The sequence below is a fragment of the Octopus sinensis genome, linkage group LG26 (genome assembly GCF_006345805.1).
Source record: "Octopus sinensis linkage group LG26, ASM634580v1, whole genome shotgun sequence".
In the NCBI taxonomy this organism is placed as follows: domain Eukaryota; kingdom Metazoa; phylum Mollusca; class Cephalopoda; order Octopoda; family Octopodidae; genus Octopus; species Octopus sinensis.
In genome coordinates this window covers 10,179,556-10,202,014 of record NC_043022.1, presented here as the reverse complement: position 1 = coordinate 10,202,014, position 22,459 = coordinate 10,179,556, and the positions used below count along the sequence as shown (strand labels likewise).

Here is a 22,459-nt window from a genome sequence, read left to right as displayed (position 1 = left end):
GAAACGAGTGAGGAGTCTAATGTAGGTCTTGTATTAGCATGCATGTATATATATTAGAGAGAATGAGATAAGAAAGCCAAGACTAAGAGTTTTTCAAGACATTTATAAGGAAATAATCTTACAGCTGTTTCTGGGATATTATGGTTATCCCTTCATCTGAGACGATGTGAGGTTACACCGTCTCATTCTAATATATATGTGTGTGTGTGTGTGTATATATATATATATATATATATATATACCGGAGTAAACACATAAATGTGAAACAAGGTGGAAAAAAAGAGTTCTCAAATACCAGTGGTAGAGTAATATGCTTTATTTAAAGCAGCAGAAAATTCAACAAACCTGTTACTCTGAGTTTCTTGTTGCCGTTCGTCGGACAGTTTTTGTTAGAAAACTGTCTGATGAAAGGCAACGAGAAACTCAGAGTAACAGGTTTTGTTGAATTTTCTGCTGCTTTAAATAAAGTATATATATATTCGAACGGTGTTTTCGGGTGATTATAGTCCCTGCCAATGTATATGTATGCAATTACGTGCTTTAACTACAACATTAGATCATTTTAGCTCTTATTTCTAGCAATGTAGTTGTCTCAAACACCCTAGTCATATCTAGTGACAATTATAATCTTCATTTTTGATAAATCATTGCCTACTGCTGTCTGTATTAATCATATTTATACACTGTCGTCCGTCCACTAACGGTCTCGTTTTGTTTTGTTTTGGTCCCATTTCCCGGCAAAACTGATGTTGGGGTGTTTACATCCCCGTAACTTAGCGGTTCGGCAAAAGAGGCCGATAGAATACGTACTAGGCTTACAAAGAATAAGACCCGGGTTCGATTTGTTCGATTAAAGGCGCTGCTCCAGCATGGCCGCAGTCAAATGACAAACAAATAAAAGTGTATATATACATATATATCTTTATGAACTATGTAATTATTTTAAGAAGATATATATATCTTTATAAAAGATATGTGTGTGTGTGTGTGTGTATATATATATAATATATATATATATAATATATATATATATATATATACATATATATACACATATATATATACATATATATATGTGCACACACACACACACACGTGTGTGTGTATTGTGGGACCATTTATTTGACACGTAATAGTCTGTTATTTGCTTAACACGTCCACACCTCCATTATTGAATCGATTTACTTGATTTACAAGAAATGAGACAACTCAACTTCTCTCATATAAACACATCTATCTTAAAAAATGGTTATTTTTTAATGAAATTTTCTACAAATGGTGTAGTTTCCAACTATATCGGAATGTGTGGTGAAAATTTTTTCAGAGTGTGAGGATTTTCAGAAAATTCACAAAAATTAGCTTTGTTTACTTGTAACTTTCAGAAAAAAAATGGGCAAATTTTTTCAAGGTTGACATGAGTTTCAACACCCTATAGCTTTGTTATTAACCAGAAGATGTTAAAATACAGAACGAGAAGTATACACACACACATACTCCATTTGATGAAAGGTATCGCAGTTATTATTTATTATTAAGGCAGCGAGCTAGCAGAATCATTAGCACGCCGGGCGAAATGCTTTGCGGTATTTCGCCCGTCGCTATGATCTGAGTTCAAATTCCTCCGAGATCGACTTTACCTTTCATCCTTTCGGGGTCGATGAAATTAAGTACCAGTGAAACACTGAGGTCGATGTAATCGACTAGTCCCCTCCCTACAAATTTCAGGCCTTGTACCTATAGTGGAAAAGATTATTAAGGCGGTGACACGCCTTAATCGGTAGCACGCTGAACGAAATGCTTAGCGTTGTGTCGCCCGTTGCTATGTTCTAAGATCAAATTCCGCCGAGGTTGACTTTGCCTATCATCCTTTCGGAGTCGATTAAATAAGTACCAGCTGAGCACTGGGGTCGATGTAATCGTTTTACCCCCTCCCCCAAATGTCAGGCTTTGTGCCTTCAGTAGAAAGGATTATTATTATTATTATTTGGCGGCGGGTTGACAGAATTGTTAGCACGCCGGGCAAAATACTGAGCGGCATTTCATTCGTCTTTATGTTCTGAGATCAAATTCCGCCGGTATTCGCTTTACCTTTTATCCTTTCAGGATCGATAAAATAAGTACCAGTTGCGTACTGAAGGATCCATCTCCCCCAAATTCCAGGCCTTGTGTCTATAGTACAAAGGATTATTATTATTGCTTATAATATATAAAAGCTTCGAGTTGGCAGGGTTGCTAGTGTCGAAAGAAAAGAAAGAAAAAAAAGCAATGCCTTGTGTTATTTGTTCCAGCTCTTTACATTCTGGGTTCAAACCTCACCTTTGTAGCAACCTTGAAGGTAGGGGATGAAGTACCAGTCTATGTACTGAGCTCTATAATAGGGACCTACTACCCTTCCTTTAGAGTACTTGTTTTGTGCCTTAATTATTATATGATCGACGCCACGCATCCTTTTCCAAGTAAGTTTTATCTATCTATCTATATACATATATATATATCTATATACATATATATATATATATATGCGTGTGTATGTATATATGTCGATAGGTGCTAGCCCTAGCTGGTGGGGGTACTTGCCTCCCCTTCGCAAATATAAGGACACAGGGAATGTGTCAAAGCCGAGCTAAATAGCGGTGGTGTAATTCCCTTTACGGGACTGTCACGTTAAGTTGACAGTATACAACCACTAAATATATATATATATGGTGGTTGGCGATTTTTTTTCCTCTGTCTTCCCTTCTCTGGATCTTTCCTTCTCTTATATTTCCGACGAAGAGCTTCGCTCGAAACGTTAAACCATCCTTGTTTCCTTCTTTCCTGAGCGTCCAATAATACTATATTTGTTCCACGTCCTCGCATTGTGTTTTTTTTTTTGTGCTTTCTTGCTTGTTTGGATTAACTTTATATATATATATATATATATATATATATATATATATATATATATATTGTTCTCTTAGACCAAGGCATCGGCAACCTTTTCAGAGAAGTGGATCAGCATCTACAACTGAAGAGATTCAAGACACTTTATTGCTGACATGCCATTCAGAAAGTCCTGCGGGCCGCAATTTGCCCATGACTGTTTTACACTAAACGCGATTTGCGCTACTATATGTATCTGCCTCATCATCATTTAACGTCTGTTTTCCATGTTGGCATGGGTTGGACGGTTTGACAGGCGCTGGTTAGGCAGATCTTTTGGCAGGGTTCTTACGTTTGGATGCCCTTCCAAACAAACAGACACACACACATGCAGAGAGAGAGAAAGAGAGAGAGAGAGAGAGAGAGAGAGAGAGAGAGGACAGTGACAGAATTAGTAATATTAACACAGCGAGTAATGAGAAAAGAAATTAATACATACAGAGATGTCTCTGATTATTCATTCCAACAGTTCGATTGGAGAATGAATTATGAATAAATACACGAATTCATGTACATATATTTAGCCTGGTTTTGAATTTAGTCAGCTTCTGATAGCGATCACAGCAACTGTTCATTAATATTTATGTCATTTTCTTTCCGTCACTAAGATTTAAGCACGGGGATCGCTGACACAACACGTTTACTTAAAATACTGGACAGTTGGCCGGAAAGGAAGACGAGAGATCTAACATATCAGAGATGAGGTCCCTGCCTACGAAGACCTTGTATCGTTTAATGTCACCATCGGTTTCTGCTGCTTCTTTTGGTCGGATCCAGTTACCTCCCTTCGCGTTGTCTTGGAATCACGAAGGGTATCCGTGCCTCTTCGTTCTCACTGGAATCGATAAAAGAAAGGCTGCCAGTGTTGTTGTTTTGCACCCCCACCCCAAGATTAGACCTGATCCAACTAGAGTATAACACAATAATGAAATATATATACCTATACCCCCGGAAACAATTATACATGTGACACCGCTACACATACCACACACCATCCCCGCAGGAATACCACATTAATAATACACGCTTTTCCCACATCAGGATAACCCTCGCTAAGGCGGCGAGCTGGCAGAATCGTTAGCACACCGGGCGAAATGCGTAGCCGTATTTCGTCTGCCGTTATGTTCTGAGTTCAAATTCCGCCGAGGTCGACTTTGCCTTTCATCCTTTCGGGGTCGATTAAATAAGCACCAGTTACGCACCGGGGTCGATTTAATCTGTGTGCCTGTCCTTGTTTGTCCTCTCTGTGTTTAGCCCCTTGTGGGTAGTAAAGAAATAGATAAACCCTCGCTGGCTTCATAACATACCCAACCAAGGGGCATAACTCTTAGCCCAATCCCCTGGGCCCCTTTTTCGTTTCACCACATTTTTTCACAGCAGCTGCTGACCAATTGTGCTATTCCACCTCCGATAATAAAGGGCGGTCGCCATATTCCCTTCCATATCGGCGCGAAACCGATTGGTAAGACCAGCCGTGATGGATACTCAATATACTTAATATTATAAAATTGTCCTCGGTGGCTTGGGATAAAAACTGGCCCTTTCTCATCTTGTATAAGGAATGCCGAATGTCTTCATGTACTACCTGCCTGATAAGAAACTCAGACACTCCTATGTCCCTGGCGATGGACCTGATTGACTTGGAGGGATCGTTGTCAACCATGGCCTGGATCTCACCAACAAATTCAGGAGTTCTTTTCTTATCCGAACTGCTGTACCGTCGTAATCACCATTAGATTCATCCAACACGTTCCGAATCCTCTGCACTGTCCTCAGATTGATACCCAAACATTCTAAAGTGTTCATATCAGAGATTCCGGTAAGAATACCACGTAGTACAGCATGTCGAAACTCCACACCGCACCCTCGGGAAAAAACTTTTCACATTCAATTCCAATATGATCGCAATCAGCGTCATCTGAAACATACTGGCAGAAATTTCCATTTTTCTGTAAATTACGAGGTAACGAAGTCGGTGGAGGGCAGCACACTTCTGTAGGTATAGATAGATATTTATATATATATATATATATATGACCTCGTGTGTATCGTTGGCGATTTTTTTCCCTCTGTCTTCACTTCTCGGGATCTTTCCTTCTCCTATGTTTCCGACGAAGAGCTCCGCTCGGAATGTTTAACCCTCCTTCTTCCCTTCTTTCCTGAGCGTCCAATAATACTATATTTGTTCCACGTCCTTGCGTTGTTGTGTTTTCTTGTTTGGATTAACTATACACACAATTGCAGCGTGGAAGGTGTTTGTAAGCCATTTAAGAAACACACAAAAGCCGGATTTTTGTCTGAACAGGTCGCGGATTTTAGCGACGAAAATATTTTGGCAAATTAAACTTAAATGTTGAAGTGAATCGAACGGCTTTTGTGTGTTTCTTAAATGGCTTACAAACACCTTCCACGCTGCAATTGTTTTCGTTCAGCACACGATCTCAGATCAAATTACTTGCTATGCGAGTACATCTCCGTATATATATATATATATATATATATATATATATATATATATACATACATACACATATACATACATATATATACATACATACACATATACATACATATATATATACACACACACACACACACATATATATATATATATATATACACATATATACATATATATACACATATATATATACACACATATACATATATATATACACATATATACATATATATATATATATAGTATGTATCTGTTGTTACGTCGTAGACGATGCGTCTACTGTTGTTAAATCTGACCTGGGGCTAAAGAACGTGAAAACCATGGCAATTATATCCGTCGTCATCATCACGAACACCCTCATCATCATCATCATCGTCGTCATCATTTTCATCATCACTACACACTCGTGCGTCATATAGCCGCCTACGTCACTGTAACCGCCGCCACCACCATTCGTTAGCTACCTGTGTGTGTGTATGTGCGTGTGCGCGCGTCCTTGAAACTTCTCAAAGACGACTGATGAATTAAGGTTATTGACTGACTGTTCGAACGAGGTTGCGATTGGTAAACACACGCACAACTGTGTATACAGTGTGCATATGTGTGTGTATGTATGTATGTATGAGAGAGAAAGAGGTATTGGTGTGGAGAAGAGGTCATTACGTGTGTAAGGGCTTATATGTCCACGTACGTTATTTTGTCTGTGTATATATATATAACCACGTGCTATTGTATATGTATCTGATGTATGTATATATGTGTGTATATATATAAACACGTGTGTATGTATATATATATATATCTGATGTATTTGTGTACGTGTGTGTGTTTACTGCGCTTCGGCTTTACGTAAAACCTTGACCGAAGAAGCCACAACGTAGTCGTTCACTTTGCGGGAAATAGCTACAAAATTACCCCTCAAATCACGCCCTAACGTCTTGAAAAAATGACAGGATGGTCACGGTGGGAAGAACGTCATTGGTCATACATTCCCTCAGTTCTTATGCTTATATCTAACCCCAGACACACCATCAGATCACTGAAACTTAATGAATTTTGCGTTGTTGTCGTTGTTGTTGTTGCTATTGGTGATAATCTGGAGGCGAAAGGCGATGATGAGGATAATGATAACGATGACGAAGGCCACAACCGCCGTGACGGTCTCTTATCTTTTATTCGTTTCAGTCTTTAGCCTTCGGTCATGCTAGAGCACAGCAATGAAGAATCTTTAGTCGCACGAAACGATGTCGGTACCTTTATTTTTTTTTAAAGCTTGGTATATATTCCATAGGTCTCTTTTTGCCGAACCGCAAACTAACGGAGTGGAAAAATATATATATATATATAATATATATATATATATATATATATATATATATATGTAGGATGTATGTATATTATATAAAATCCGTTCTGTGTGTGTGTGTGCGTGTGTGTGTCTTCTAGGATCTCGGGCATCCTCCATCCGATTGCGCTCAAATTTGATATGTAGATACCGACGGTATCAAGGCGTATATAAGTCTTAAAAACATTACAAAAATCAATTCCAGGTGAGAATGCAATCGATAAAGCCGTGGGAACGTGAATTTGTACGCGCAAGTACATCAGTCGAAATCTGTCTTGTTGGTGTCTCAAGTTTAGATTAAATCAGTGTTTATCAAAGGGGAGGCCTATGGGACAGTCGGACAAGTTGTTTTGAGAAAATGTGGTTTAAATGTTTGACAACTCAGCACCGTCCATTGGGCGGGGGCGTTTCAAATTTAACGCTCGGGAAGAATGTAAAAGTCTTTAACGTTTCGAGCCTACGCTCTTCGACAGGAAAAAAAACACAGAGAGGACGAAAAAAACGGAGAGAGGAAAAAATGTGTAGGGAATAACGATTCAACATAATGAAATAGCCGGAAGAAAGAGGCTTAGTGAAAGGGACATAATAACGGTGACTAGGCCGAACTAGGGTGCGCAAGCGCGTGTGTAAAAGAGAGTGGTGTGTACGTGTGATTGGGGGTGAGCGCGTGAGCATGTATGTGTTGGCCAGCTTAAAATTATATGAGTGTGCGTATAAGTCACCTAGTGCGTACATTTTGTGGAGTGATGTGCAGTTTCATGTACTGATGTTGTGTGTGTGTGTGTGTGTGCAAACGCATGGGCCTGTATGTGTGGAGTGATGTACGTTTGGTGTGTGGACCTTATAGTGTGCATATTTGTGTGCGAAAGTTGTGTGTTTATGCGCGCGTGCGTATGTGTGTACTGTCTGTGTTCAGGAATTGTGTGTGCTTTTTGGGGTGAATACTGTATATTGTGGTCGAATGCATAGTGTGAAGTGGGATAGGGTCAGGGAGGTAGGATAGGGGTGACGGGAGTTAGGGGTTGACAGGCATTGGGTGCTAGTGTGTGTGTGAATGCATGTGAGTGTGCATGGTTGTAGGTGTGGGTACTGGGACGTGTTGGGTGCTAGTGTGTAGGGAGTGGGAAGGTGTGTCTGTGGGTGTGTGATGTCAGTACTGAGCTGAACAGCGTATATGGGTGTTTGTATAGTGGTGAGGTGTGGCAGAGAAGGGCATTTGAAGGTGGGAGGTGTTTGGGAATTTGTGTGGGGGTTGGTGTTAGATGAAGAGAAGTGGCGTATTGAGATCATAAGGAGCAGAGGAATAAAGGGAGAAGATTAATTCCTGTTCATGGCGAAGGCCGGAGTCCAGATGGCGATGTGCAGAGAAGGTGGGAGTCCGTGTGGCCCCGGTGCGAAGAAGGCTGCAGTTCGGGTGGCTTCTGTGCAGAGAAGGCGGGAGTCCGTGTGGGCCCTGTGGAGAGAAGGCGGTAGTCCGGGTGGTCCACATGAAGAGAAGGCGGCAGTCCGTGTGGCCCCTGTGCAGAGAAAGCGGCAATGTGGGTGGCCCCTGTGCAAAGAAGGCGGCAGTCCGGGAGACCCCTGTGTAGAGAAGGCAGAAGTCCGGATGGCCTCTGTAGAGAGAAGGCGGTAGTCCGGGTGGCCCTTATGTAGAGAAGGCGGCAGACTAAGTGACCCGTGTGCAGAGAAAGCGGCAGTCCGTGTGGGCCCTGTCCAGAGAAGGTTATAATCAAAAGATGAGCCTTGTCACACAGACTTTCAAGCTGACTCTACCGGTATCAAGGTACGTCGAGGGTGCACATACCTGTGGAATATTCAGCCGCTTACACATTAATTCAGGAGCAGGTAATTCTCACTGTCGTACGACATAGATCCATCATAAGAATATATGACAAACTTTCTACGAACATTCGAGTGTATCCATCTCTCACGCAGTGCTCGAAATATTAACGCCTTCTTCATCTGCATATATTGTACCTACTCAGTCAGCGCTTACTTACAAATACCACCATTCTGGACGCATGGCCTTGCTCTATGGTTTGTACACACCGAAGCACGGTTCGTTGCGAACCGGATCGTCAGTGATGCTACACGAAAGGCACATATCGTTCATTTCCGGTAGAAGACATCGTGGAGGTCAGAGGTTCGATAAGGGCTCCACCGAAAACTATCTCGTACAACACTCTACCGAAAGAACTCATTAAACGCGTCTTCATTTTAGAGCAGAAACGACTTCATCAACTCTTAATAGAAGAAGTCGGTGGCAAAAAAAAGTCAAAACAATCGCAGCTCCTGAGAACGAATGAAGCAATTCCTGTGAGACAAAGTACTTCAAACCGAAATACTTAAACTATTTCTGTAGCGACGACTTTTCAGTGATCTTGTCATCCTTGCATGTACCAAGGAGTTTACAATTATTGAATTGGCAGTTAGATCGTGGCTCAAATAACACCGACCATACGTTCCACGAACTCCTTTGCTTCGTACTGCGATAGCTCAGAAATAGCGAACCTACGATCCCCAGTGACAGCAAACTGTGCAGATTGAAACACTGACGACACGAATTCAAGTTTTGTCACTTCGCAACCGACTTGAATGCGGCAATTAGCGATCCCGGCGTTACCCGAAGCCCCAGTGTTACATAAACTCTAGATTCGAGTTGTTGGTACCGCCGAAAATTCGGTAGGCACCCCTACCCTTCTTCTGTTTCTTCATTAACGACCGTTCCATAGCTATCTGCTTCCTTATCGATACAGGTACCGAAGTTAGTATCATACCAGTTTCCCTAACAACATTCACCAGGAAACCTGCACCAATTCTTCTGCAGGCAGTCGGCCATTCTCTGATTCCAAAGTTTGGCAAACAGTCTCTTATTCTGGATTTTCCTCATTCGGGAAATTTTTCAGTGGGTTTCTTCATCGCTAAATTTCCAACTCCTGTTTTAGGGAACTGATGTTCGACATTACTCAGATCACTGACAGTGGCTCATGGGTGGATGTTGTCTACCTTGACTTTGCTAAGGCTTTCAACTCTGTGCCACACAAAAGGCTTATGGTGAAACTCTCTGCAATGGGTGTGGGGGATGACCTTTTTAACTGGTTGAAATCCTTCATCCTCAGCCGAAAGGAGGTAGTCACAGTTCTAGGACAGCACTCTACACCATATGAGATGTCATCGGGTGTACCACAGGGATCTGTCCTTGGTCCCCTCCTGTTTGTGGCATACATTAATGACATAGATGCCAATTAAAGAATGCCACAGTATTGAAATATGCAGACGACATCAAGCTGTACCTTGAAATCAAGAGGACTGATCCTGATGTCTACAACTCTTTCCTGCAATCAGACCTAGACACAATGCAGCAATGGATCACAGACTGGCAACTGAAACTGGCTGTGGACAAGTGTACCACCATGCATTTTGGGAGAAAAAACCCTGCGTCCACATACTCCCTCCACAACACTGATATCAAGAAATCCTCTTGCGAGCGTGACCTAGGCATCACTGTCAGCAGTGATTTGCGTTGGACAAAGCATATCTCTAAAATTGTCAAGAAGGCCGAGGGTGTCTTGGCGTCACTCAGCAAGACTTTTGTTAGCTGCTCTCCAGCCATCTATTTAAAACTGTATACAGCTATGGTACGACCACACTTGGAATTCGCATCATCAGTTTGGAATCCCTATCTTGCTCAGAACATTGACCTCCTGGAATCTGTCCAGAGACGTGCAACCAAACGCATACCCTTCATCAGACACCTACCATATTCTGAGCGCCTTGTTTCCCTGGGCATGGATTCACTGAAGCTCCGGCGTCTAGCGACGGACTTGGTAAACACCCACAAGGTTATCAACCACCTCACCAACAACAACACTGAACACCTTTTTGATCTCCATGTGTCTAACACACGTGGACATGCCTACAAAGTCAGAAAACAGCACAGCTCCCATGACTTTCGGAAACATTTTTTCACGCTCAGGGTTGCTGAAGCGTGGAATAAACTGCCTGCATCAGTTGTTGACTGCCATGACACTGCATCCTTTAAGGCCCTCATGCTTCCCGAAATCCGTCGAAACTACACCTGATTATATATACACTTTAGATGAGTTGTAGTGCACCTGAGCACTGTACACAATTATTATTATTATTATTATTATTTCGTTAGGTAGGTAGGTCGATAGGTATGCATGTATGTAGGTCGATCGGTCGGTAGATAAAAATAAAGATGATCTATTGCGCACCTGACCAACAAAAATACTTTTCTTTTCGTTCAAGTTTCTCATTCCATTATCTCGTCTATTACATCCCACAATTTTTCTCATTCTCCTCCCTCTCTCTCTCTTACTCCTTCCCTCACACTCTCACTTCTTCACCCACGCATGCGCAGATGCAACGCCTCTTCGTTGCTAAAACATTCGTGGTTGCAATGCAAAGAAAAACTTAAGCCCTCTCTTCGTATATGATGGCGTAGGAAGCTCCTCTCCTTATGACATACGAATTTCAAACTTCGAAGTTTACCAATAAATACATTTTCCCGATACAAAGCACTACTAGTCGCTCTAGATTCTGCTCAGTTTTGTGGGGGGAGAAGAGATGCATATATATATAAAGGTATGCGTGTATGATTGTATGCATGTGTAAGTATGTTTGTATGTGTGTAGTGATGGGTGTAGTTCCTCCTTGCCTAAGTGCTTAAGTGTTTGCTTGTGGTAGTAATTAGTACATTTACGCACACAAATATATTTGAAGAGAGAGTGGAGTATGGCCGGAAAAGATTGAAAAATTCTTAGACTTACAGTCTTCACATATAAACGAAGAAAATACATACACACGTGTGTATATATATTATACACACACACACACACACACACCACACACACATATATATATATATATATGCATATCCGATTAAGGTTAATCAGGCCGAAACTTCGTAGTCACTGTCAACACTTCCTAAAAATTAATAAATATATACTCTACAAAAAGTATTGGGTAATTTTTCTGCTTAATGTAAAATTGCTTTTATAACTTGACGTAAATAAATCTTTATACATACATAATTCTATAGATGTATGTACGTACATTATATATATATATACTAGCAAAAACTGTCCGACGAACGGCAACGTGAAACTCAGAGTAACAGGTTTTGTTGAATTTTCTGCTGCTTTAAATAAAGCATATTACTCTACCACTGGTATTTGAGTACTCTTTTTTCCACCTTGTTTCACATTTATGTGTTTACTCCGGTATATATATATATATATATATATATATATATATATATATATATATATATATATATATAATATTATATTATATTATATATACACACCCGAATAAGCACATAAATGTGAAGCAAGGTGGGGGGGGGGGTAGTACTCGAATGCCGAAGGTAGAGTAGTAATATGCTTTATCACTAAAGCTACAAAAACATCACAAAAATCTGCTACTCAGAGTTTCACGTTTCTGTTCGTCGGGCAATTTTGGGGAATCTGAAACTCTGAGAAGCAGCTTTTTTTGTGGTGTTTTTGCAGCTTTAATAATAAAGTATATGTATGTGTATATATATATACATATATATATATTGAGAAATATTGTGCTGGAAAATGTAATAAAAATAGCACGGCATTTTTAACAGCGTATTTTGTTTAGATCTCTGCTGTTCCAAACTTTGGTAGAATCTAGTTCTTTGAGTAAGCCATGAAAAAATGTTACTGTTGCCAACATTATTCCCCCTCTCCTCTCTTTCAATTTATTTATTTCACCCCTTCTCTATCCGTCTCTCATTATCTGTCTGTCTGTCTGTCTCTTTCTTTCTCTGGCTGGTTCTAGTCAACATCCAAAACTCTTGCATCGCGTTTTATATTCTAAAACTTTGGAATTAGCTGACAACACTGAAGTTATCTCCCTTATTTTTTGTTTATTATTTCTTATAGATTTTAAAAAATACTTTGGGAGAGTTTGAATGGATAATCTCAGTTAATCGAAGTTTTTTCAACTCATTATATAACTTATATGCAACTGTATACCTTAATATATTAAAAACCAAAAGAAAAACAGGTGAGCGAGATACTATAATATTTACCTGAACGGGGTAGGGAGCACTGCTCCCTCTCTCATTGCCATATAATCTCTCTCTCTCTCTCTCTCTCTCGTTCTTTCTCTTTTTCTGTCTCTCAGCACATTACCAGCGACCTTGCTTGCTCTTCTCTTTGCCTTTCATTCACTCGGTGTTGACATGTAACATGACAATAGAGTTGTTGTTGCTGATGGTAAGGGTATAGGAGGTTGTGGTGGTGGTGACCGCTGTTAACATTGGTATTGATGATTATGATGATGATGCTTTTGCTGGGCGAAGGTCGCGGGTGCGATTGTTGATTTTACATATATATATATATATAACACTGCACATTTTAAAAAACTTAGAATTCGCATAAAAATTTTTTCAAATATTCACGTTTTGCAAATTTCTTATTCTCTTCTTCATATCCACCATACACACACCAATCACCATTTCTTTTATTTTTCTTAACCTGCTCTTTCTTTCGTTTTGGATCTTAAATTTCTTCTCACCACTTGAAGTATCAGGTTGAGTAAAAAGTAAGCAACGTTTTGAACCATGAAGAATTCGTACGAAATTTTTGCAGTGCTTTAAATTTAAAAAAAAATTTTTTGCAATTGTCTGATAATACAGACATAGACTTACCCAAATGCATCAATAAATTAACATTGATATTTTATTCATTGTTGTCGCAATCATCTGAAATGGAACTGTCAAAACATATTCGAGCAATTTTGTTATTCAACTTCAAAATAAAAGGACATAAAGCGGCTGAAACTGCTCACGATATCAATGAAACGTTTGGTGAGGAAATGACCAGTGAGTGGTCAGCTTGAAAATAGTTTAACCCTTTCGTTACTATATTTCTGACCAAATTACACCCCTTATGTGTTTCAATTAATTTCTAACGTAATCATAAATTTAGTCTGGTTTCATTAAACAACTATAATTTTTTTATTTATCGATATATTAATCTGATTTTTGGAAGATAATTTAATGAAATATTCTCAACCAATTCTATACTATAATTTTTGTCACAAAGTGACTCTATTTGCAGGTAGATACGGGTAAATTCAACAATATATAAAATTATTAAAATTTTGTTCAAACATCGCTATAGAAAATATTAGCTAATATTCAATTGGGTATACAACAAAATTTTACGATAGAATTTGTTATTCTGGGTAACTTTCTGATACCCATAATAATATTTATGGCAAAATAGGCCTTAATTTCATTTAAGGTTGTGGGAAATAACAAACTATCCTTTCTTTCGTTTTGTTTACGTTTAGCGTAACGGTTCGTTTTCGCTGTAATGATTTCAAATAGGCTCATTCGAAAAAGTAAATAGAAATAGCCTAAGGCTTTACCCTTCTGGGAAAGTCTGTGGCTTGGTCCAGTTTCTGCAGAAAAATCACCGAAAGAAACAGTTTTTAAATTTTCACTCCATTCAGGTGCCAATTCGTTTTCTTTATCGCTATCGGAGATCTCAGATTCACTGTTTTCCCTTTCGGAAAATGAAACATCAAATTCATTATCAAATACCATGTGCTTTTTTTTTTCAGTCATAGAGTTAGATTTATGAAGGTCTTCAGTAGAAAATCCTTCGAATTCTGACTCGCTGCTTGATATAATGAAATTCGTATCCATTTTTTGTCAGAATTACAAATTTTGAAAACACAATAGGAACAAATTTCGGAAAAAAATCTCCCAAAATTCACGGAATTAAAATTACACTTCGATTATTGTACAAAACTGTAGTTGAACTGTTTACGAAGTATAATACGTGTTTTCACGAATGTACTGAAGAGATTTGCTCTGATATTCTCATTTAAATATGAATAGGTAAATTCGGGCGGCTTTGGGCGGTTTGGTAACGAAAGGGTTAAACAATTTCGCAATGGAGACCTGAGCCTTGAAGATCATGAGCATAGCAGACGCCCATATGTCATCGATGACAATCAATTAAAGACTGTCATTGAAAAAGATCCAGATAAAACCACTTGAGAACTGGCAAAAGAACTTCAAGTTAGCCAGAAAACTGCCTGTAACCATTTGCATGTGATCTGAAAATTTTTAAAAACTCTACAAATGATTTGAATGAAATTCAGAAAATGTGCAGATATGAAATTTGCTTGTCACTTCTCCGTAACCAGACCAATCCATTTCTCGACTGTATTGTAATTTGCGATGAAAATTGGATTCTGTACAATAATAAAAAACGTTCTTGGCAGTGGTTGGACCAAAATTAAGCACTGGAGACCTTCCTTAAATGCGAGCTCTTCAAAAAGAAGGTTATGGTGATTGTTTGGTGATGTACGGCTGGACACATCCATTATAACTTCCTAAAACCCGGAAAAACCATTACTGCAGAAACATATTGCCATGAAATTAACAAAATGAATGAAAAACTGCTGCTACTCTGTCCCAGACTGGTCAACAGAAGAGAGCCAATCGTTCTTCATGACAATGCTTGACCATATGTTTCACTAATGACGCTCCAGAGGTTGAAGGAACTTGGCTACGAATTTATTCCCTATCCAGCTTATTCCACATACCTTTCTCCTACCGACTACCACTTTTTCAAGCACCTTGATGGTTTCTTCCAAGAGAAGGAATTCAAAATCAAACTGATGCTGAAAGTGCATTCAAAGAGTGCATCAGCTCCGGAACTCCAGATTTTTCTGTTACCAGAATAAATAAACTCGTAACTCGTTGGTAAAACTGTGTTCATTGTAATGGTACTTACTTTGATGAATAAAATTTCCGCATTTTTGAAATGTATTGTGATGAATTTCATGTTTCAAAACACTGCTTACTTTTTACTCAGCCTGATATTTCAAATTCAATTCAGTTCAATTTTTATTGGCTCACAAAGCAAAAGCAAGGCCATGTAGGGGGACAAGGAGTTATGTACAGGGAGGGTGGTCATACAAAGAGTTCAGGCCATTTCTAGTCAAGAGAGACTTTGAACCGAGCGGTCGTCGGCATCTTCACTATCTCGTCCGGCAGCTTATTTCACGGATCCGCAACCGAAAGCCCCTCTCCTTCGACTGAGATGAAATTGTCGTAGATAGAGCTTTTCGGAATGACCCCGCAGCCCACGCTCTGGAGCAGAAGTGAAGAACAGCTCTGGTGAATAGAAATGTTCACCAGATTAGTTTTTAAAAATGTAGCTTTGATACAGTTTTGCATGCTGATTACGAAAATTGTGTTGATTACCCCTACCCCCAAAATTCATAACAAAGAAGTTACAAGCATTTAGAGTTTGTCACCAGCATACAAAAATACATAAAAATTACATTTTTGAAAATAACCTGATGAAAATTTCAAATACTTCAAGTGGTTGGAAGAAATTTAACAAGGCTGAAAATTTCTTACGGAATAACAAAAGTGAAAGAAAAACAAATACAGGATCTTGTTAAGGTTCTTCCAACCTCTTGAAGTATTTCAAACTGTCACAAGATTCTTTTCAAAAAATGTAGTTTTGATATACTTCGCATGCTGCTGATGAAACCCACATTGATTTTTTTTTTACTAATTAATAATAAAGAAATTATTGGTGTTTGAAGTTATGTGATTTGAACTGAAAACCTCCATTGCTAACTCATCCGATGCTCTGTTCGTTGTCATGAAGATCTGAGTGGAAGAAATTTTTAAAAAGCTTCTTAACCCTTTTGTTACCAACCCGGCTGAAACCGGCTCTGTTTACATAATTTTTGAATTAAAATCTTCCACCAAACCTTAGTCACAATTTATGTTCCTAACACTAGCTGAATGATAGCTAAGTTATTTTACTAAATTCTTTGCTATATTTAAAGTAATTGAAAGAAACACAGAGCATCTAAAAAATAAATGCAGTAATGAAAGGGTTAAGATGTTTCAATTATATATCTAGATATATAGTTCAAATTTATAGAAAAACAAAGACGAAGACAGGTGTAGGAACAACAAGCAAGTGTATTAGTTTGACACTCAGGAAAAATGGAAAAGTCTTTTATGTTTCAAGTCTATGCTCTTTGACAGTAAGGAATAAGAGGAAATAAATTGAGAGAGAATGAAAAATAAAAATGTGTTGAGTTCAGTGGTCCAAATTACACATATTTATATTATATGTACACACACACAAACATATACTAATATACGTACACGCCTCTTAACCCTTATACCATTGCATGTACACACATATATGCTTACACACACATGCACAAATATACATACACGCACACACATTACATATGTGTGTGTGCATATATACGTATGTGCACACCATACTATGTGTGAGAACTGAATGAATAGGTGACCTGAAATCATCTTCTGGTCATCTTCTGAAAAATCAACAATACTGACCACTCCAAAATATTCCAATTCTTTATTCTTAACGTACTTAACTCTTCATCCACCTCTGTTCTCAATTACTATTAGACTTATCTTTATCTTTATTTTTATATTTATATTTTAGCTTTATTTCATTTTTTCCATTGCTTTCTTTCTTCCTTCTCCTTCTTCATATACATGCATGCTTTTGCATTCTTTTATATATATTTTTTGCTATTTAAGCAACAAGTAAAACATACATTTTTTTTTTTTTGAAAACAGCTATTTGAAGCTTGAAACTCATACCAGAGTAACTCACAGTAAACAACATTATTATCATTAAAATGAAAGTTATTCCCGCAAAAAGCCGAATCTACTCATTTTCTCAAATATATAATACTGTACCAAGAACTTTCTTTTTAACATACATACATGCATGCATACATACACATACACACACACACACACACACACACATACATACATACATTAATGACGGGCTTCTTTTAGTTTCTGTCAATCAAATCCATTCACAAGGCCTTGGTTGACCTGAGGCTACAGTAGAAGACACTTGCCCAAAGTGCCACATAGTGGGACTGAACCCGGAACCATGTGGTTGAGAAGCAAGCTTCTTACCACACAGCCACACCTGTGCTTGTAGTTGAAAAAAAAATTGGTTGTGTGTATCATGCATGATACATGGCTGCTAGGTAAATATGTCCTGTGTACTACATGTAATACACATGACAGGCAAAGGGTTGCATATACTGCCATGCCTGCATCAGTTTTTGTGCATTTATGGTTTATGAAATAATTTACTCTCACTGTCATTATATTTCATACTTAGAGCCAACATTTAACAGTTTTCCCTATCCCCATCCCCACTAATTTAACCCTTCAGCATTTAATCCAGCCTAGTATTTTCCTTGTTTTATGTTAAAACTAACCAGATTCAACCTCTCACACCTACCCTACAATGTCATTCTAAAAATATACAAACACACCATTGATGTGTGATTAATTCAAAGCAATGTGAATAATTAAGTAATAGATTCGAGAAAGAAATATGAATGCTAAAGGGATAAATCATTTCGTCTGCTCATCCTAGTGATGGTGCAAAAGTGCCCAAAACCTTTATAATGCCATTCCCTTTCATTTTAACCTGTTTAGAAAATTTTAAAAATAGGTACTATGTGAATGGAAGTAGTGTTAATTGCTGTACTTAGTCTACATGACTGAAATAGGTACCATGAGTCAGTTCTCCTTCAAATCGAACACTTATTAAACAAAGTTAATAATCACGGAGAGTGTTCTTGACTTTAATAGATAATATACATATATATATATATATATATATATATATATATATATATCATCGTTCGTTTAAAGTCCACTTTCCGTGCTAGCATGGGTTGGACGATTTGACTGAGGACTGGCGAACCAGATGGCTGCACCAGGCTACATTCTGGTCTGGCAGAGTTTCTACAGCTGGATGCCCTTCCTAATGCCAAGCCTCCGAGAGTGTAGTGGGTGCTCTTACGTGCCACCGGTACAAGGGCCAGTCAGGCGGTACTGGTAATGGCTACACTCAAATGGTGTTTTTTTATGTGCCACCTGCACAGGAGCCAGTCCAACGGCACTGGCAACAACCTTGTTCATATATATATATATATATACAGTCAATGGATTGACACAGTCTACCTAATTGTAAATATGTACCACCTGGGAGAGTACCTACAGATTGTCTGGGGATGGTATCCTACAATGTCATTCTAAAAATAAGGAATTACATAATTGAAAACTAGAAACTACAAAATAATGCATGATTAATTCAAAGCAATATGAATAAATAAGCATTACATTCCACAAAGTAATCTGAAATCTAAAGGCTTAAAAGACTGTTCATAACTCACACCCATATAAGAGAGTTGTTCTCACAACTCTTTTATATGGGGGACCATTAGTTAGTGGTGAGACTGATTCTCCTATGCTCCCATACATTCTCTCCAAGCTGCTGAAAGCAGTGCTAGCTTTAGAGACTTCCTTGTTGACCTTGCAATCAATGTTTGTTGATCTTAGTTTGTACTAAGAAGGCAGGGGTGAATCTAAGGTCACTCACAATCTGGGTTTCGTCCATTCACACATGTGTTGGTGTCATTTCTCTCTTTTCTTCAAATCTGCACACACATACATGTACATATACACACTGTCAAATGTATTTTTATTTATACATGTATGTGCACATACACACTCATATGCACACACACACACTTACAAATAACTTCACATATACATATTTCTGTGTGGATGTGTGGATGTATGTATGCATACCCTCTCTCCCTTATATGCACTGAAATATGCACTTGTACAAATATTATAACACATGCATACATACATTGAAAAATGTATGTTTATTTATACACACATTGTGTATACACACACACACACACATATATATATATATATATATATATATATGCATAGTCTCTCTCTCTCTCTCTCTCTCCTCTCTCTCTCTCTCTCTCTCTCACACACACACAAGCATGCTCATTTCCAACTGTTTATTTACACACTCATACACACACACATATATATATATATACGCATAGTCTCTCTCTCTCTCACACACACACACACACACACACTGACACACACAAACATGCTCATTTCCAAGTGTTTATTTACACACACACACACACACACACATACAATCATGCTTATTGCTAGGAGTATGTTTATTTACACACATGTAAATACAGGCACAAATTGATTGCCAAAATTCTGTCATTCAAAGACGACCTTTTCACTGCCACATCTGTCTACCAATTTATATATTGCTTATTTGTTTTTGTTTTTCTTTCTTCTTCTTCAGAAAATGGAGAAAAAGTCATCAGGTTTGACCCCCTATCTTGCGTTTTGTACGTTTGTGGCTGTATTTGGTAATTCCCTCCTCTATGGGTATAACATTGGAGTGATCAACACTCCGGCTGAGGTAAGACAGACTTTCATGATTCACTAAATGTTTTTTTTTTATTTTATTATTATTATTATTATGATTATTATTATTATTATTATTATTATCATTATCTAACTTGGGGATTGGTGAAGTGGTGTGGACACTGCTGAGGAGATTCCAGGGGGGGGGGCAACATTCCAGGAAGGAAACATGCATTTGTGTTGGCAGGCTGCAATAATCCTCTTTGTGCTAATTACCAAATAAACCCTTCTTTGCTAATTTTAGAGGCGCAATAGCCATAAAGTTGCACTGCTTATACTACCAACTAAATAGACATGGGTACAAATTGTACTCCATTCGGAGCGTTGTATGCCTGAACAACAGTCACACTTTTTGATTAATTTGCAAATTAAGCTCATCTGGTAATTAAATATGTGGAGATTTGTAGTTGCTCAGTAGTTATGAGGTTAATGTTCTTCAACTGTTGACCTAAGCTTGCGTTAAAAATTGTACTCTTGTCACAGGGTTGTGCTCCTGAATGAAGCATTAAACATCTATTCATTTCAAAATCCGTGTCTATATTCATGTGTATGTGCAGGAAGGAAGACTATCCTTCCACAGAAATTATGCAGAAGCAGACACTCAAGCATGATGCATTCCTTGGGTCTTGTCAAATTACTCCAGCAAAAACCAGCATTGGACATGGAAGTTAAATAATGATGATGATGAGGAGGAGGAAGTGGAAGAGGAGGATTGGACTTCCTAGAATGTTTAAATGTTCCAGTTGTTGCAAGGAGTATAATTGTTGTTGAATTTTTGGTCTTCAATAAACGATGGAGAAAGATGAGCAAATTGTATGCCTTTAAACAGGAAGTCAAGAAAGATGGAGCAGTTTGACAAATAACAAGAAATAAGACAAGGGTTTTGTTTGCCCTTTAGCAGAGAAAGACAAGTGGGTTAGGAAATTGTTTGCCCTTCACTAGAAAGTAAAAAAACGATGAGAAAGTTGTTTGCCCTTTAACAGATACAGTGAAGGATGAGTGAATAGTTTGCCCTGTGGCAGGAAGTAAAGAAAAAGATATTTGCCCTAAACAGAAAATAATGTTGGGAAAAGTTGTTAGCCCTTTAAAAAGGAGTGAAGAGAGAGTTATTTGCCCTTTAATAGAAAGCTGAGAACGGTTAAGATAGTTGCTTTTAACTGAAAACAAAGGAGTTGTTTACTCTCCTACAAAAGAGTTATAGAAAGGAGTTATTTGCCCTGAAACAGAGAGGTATAAGGGAGTCGTTTGCCCTGTGGCAGGAAGTAATGAAAATAGATATTTGCCCTAAAGTAGAAAATCAGTATGAGAGAGTTCTTTGCCCTTTAACAGGGAGTAGAGGAGGACAAGTGAGTAAGAAAGTTGTTTGCCCTTCAGTAGAGAATAAAAGAGGAAGTTGTTTGCCTTCTAACAGGGAATGCAGAGGGAGTTGTTTACCCTTCTATAAGAAAGTTACACAAAGGAGTTATTTGCCCTTCAACAGATATTAATGAAAAGAATTATTTGACCCTTTAAGAGAGAGAATTATCTGTTCCTTAATACAAAGTAGAGAAAGGTGAAATTGTTTGCCTTATAACATTGAGTAGTGAAAGGAACTTTTTGCCCTTTGACAGATTTGAGAAAGGAGTGATTTGCCCTTTAAACCTTTAACCACAAAATGAAAATTCATTGTTATTCCAGTAATGAAGTTAAATATGTACTAAAAATAGAATTGATATGTTGTGCAAGTCACACTGCCTCAATATAGTTGACATAACTCAACAAAAAAATAATTTCAAACATGACATTTCTCAACATAAGGCAGATGAGTATATAAAACTGCTTTCTGCCATTAAAAATATTAGAATTTTGTGCTGGGTACATCTGACTTTTATAGTAAAAGGGCTAACTTGTTGAGTGACTGCTGCAAACACAAACCCTTGCGTTCCCTTATTATTCTGGAATTTACACTGGTTTTTCCAATTTTCTAGATTCCCTGAAACTGTGGGACAAAATACTAGTTTTCTATTCCAGTACAAGGGTCAGACAATCTTTCACCCACAAGAACTTACTCACCCTTGACAAAGCTCATACAAGATCCACAATGCAGGTGGGGCCCAGTTAGAATTTTCTTCGGGTCGAATAGCCTGTCCTACTCAAATGGTCCTTGAATAAGAGTTGTTTAAGGATGTTGAACGAAACAGCCATGTTTCCAGAGGTGAATTATTCAAACCTCTCAACACACGGCTATGACGCTCCCCCACTACTTCTGCTCGTGATCAGAGATGCACATATTGTCAGCCACTAAGGGACATGCTCAGCTGGTTAATTTCAAACAACTGACAAGCAAATCTGTGGAATTGAGCAGAATATTTGCTGT

General features: G+C 38.3%; 1 protein-coding gene and 1 long non-coding RNA gene across 5 annotated transcripts in view; both read left to right on the top strand.

Annotated features, from left to right (window-relative positions):
• LOC115224771 (solute carrier family 2, facilitated glucose transporter member 3-like) overlaps window positions 1-22,459 on the top strand; it is an 89,096-nt gene that overhangs the window by 41,420 nt on the left and 25,217 nt on the right. For 3 of the 4 annotated variants that reach the window (XM_036513582.1, XM_036513583.1, XM_036513584.1), the window contains one exon: window positions 19,979-20,098. In XM_036513582.1, coding sequence (XP_036369475.1) covers window positions 19,979-20,098 — 120 coding nt within the window. Of the gene's footprint in view, window positions 1-12,664; window positions 12,789-19,978; window positions 20,099-22,459 lie in introns of all 4 variants that reach the window. The other variant, XM_036513585.1, reaches the window with a different exon arrangement.
• LOC118767994 lies at window positions 13,560-15,569 on the top strand. Its single transcript, XR_005003914.1, has 2 exons — window positions 13,560-13,630; window positions 14,673-15,569. It is a non-coding gene; the product is annotated as an uncharacterized LOC118767994 (long non-coding RNA).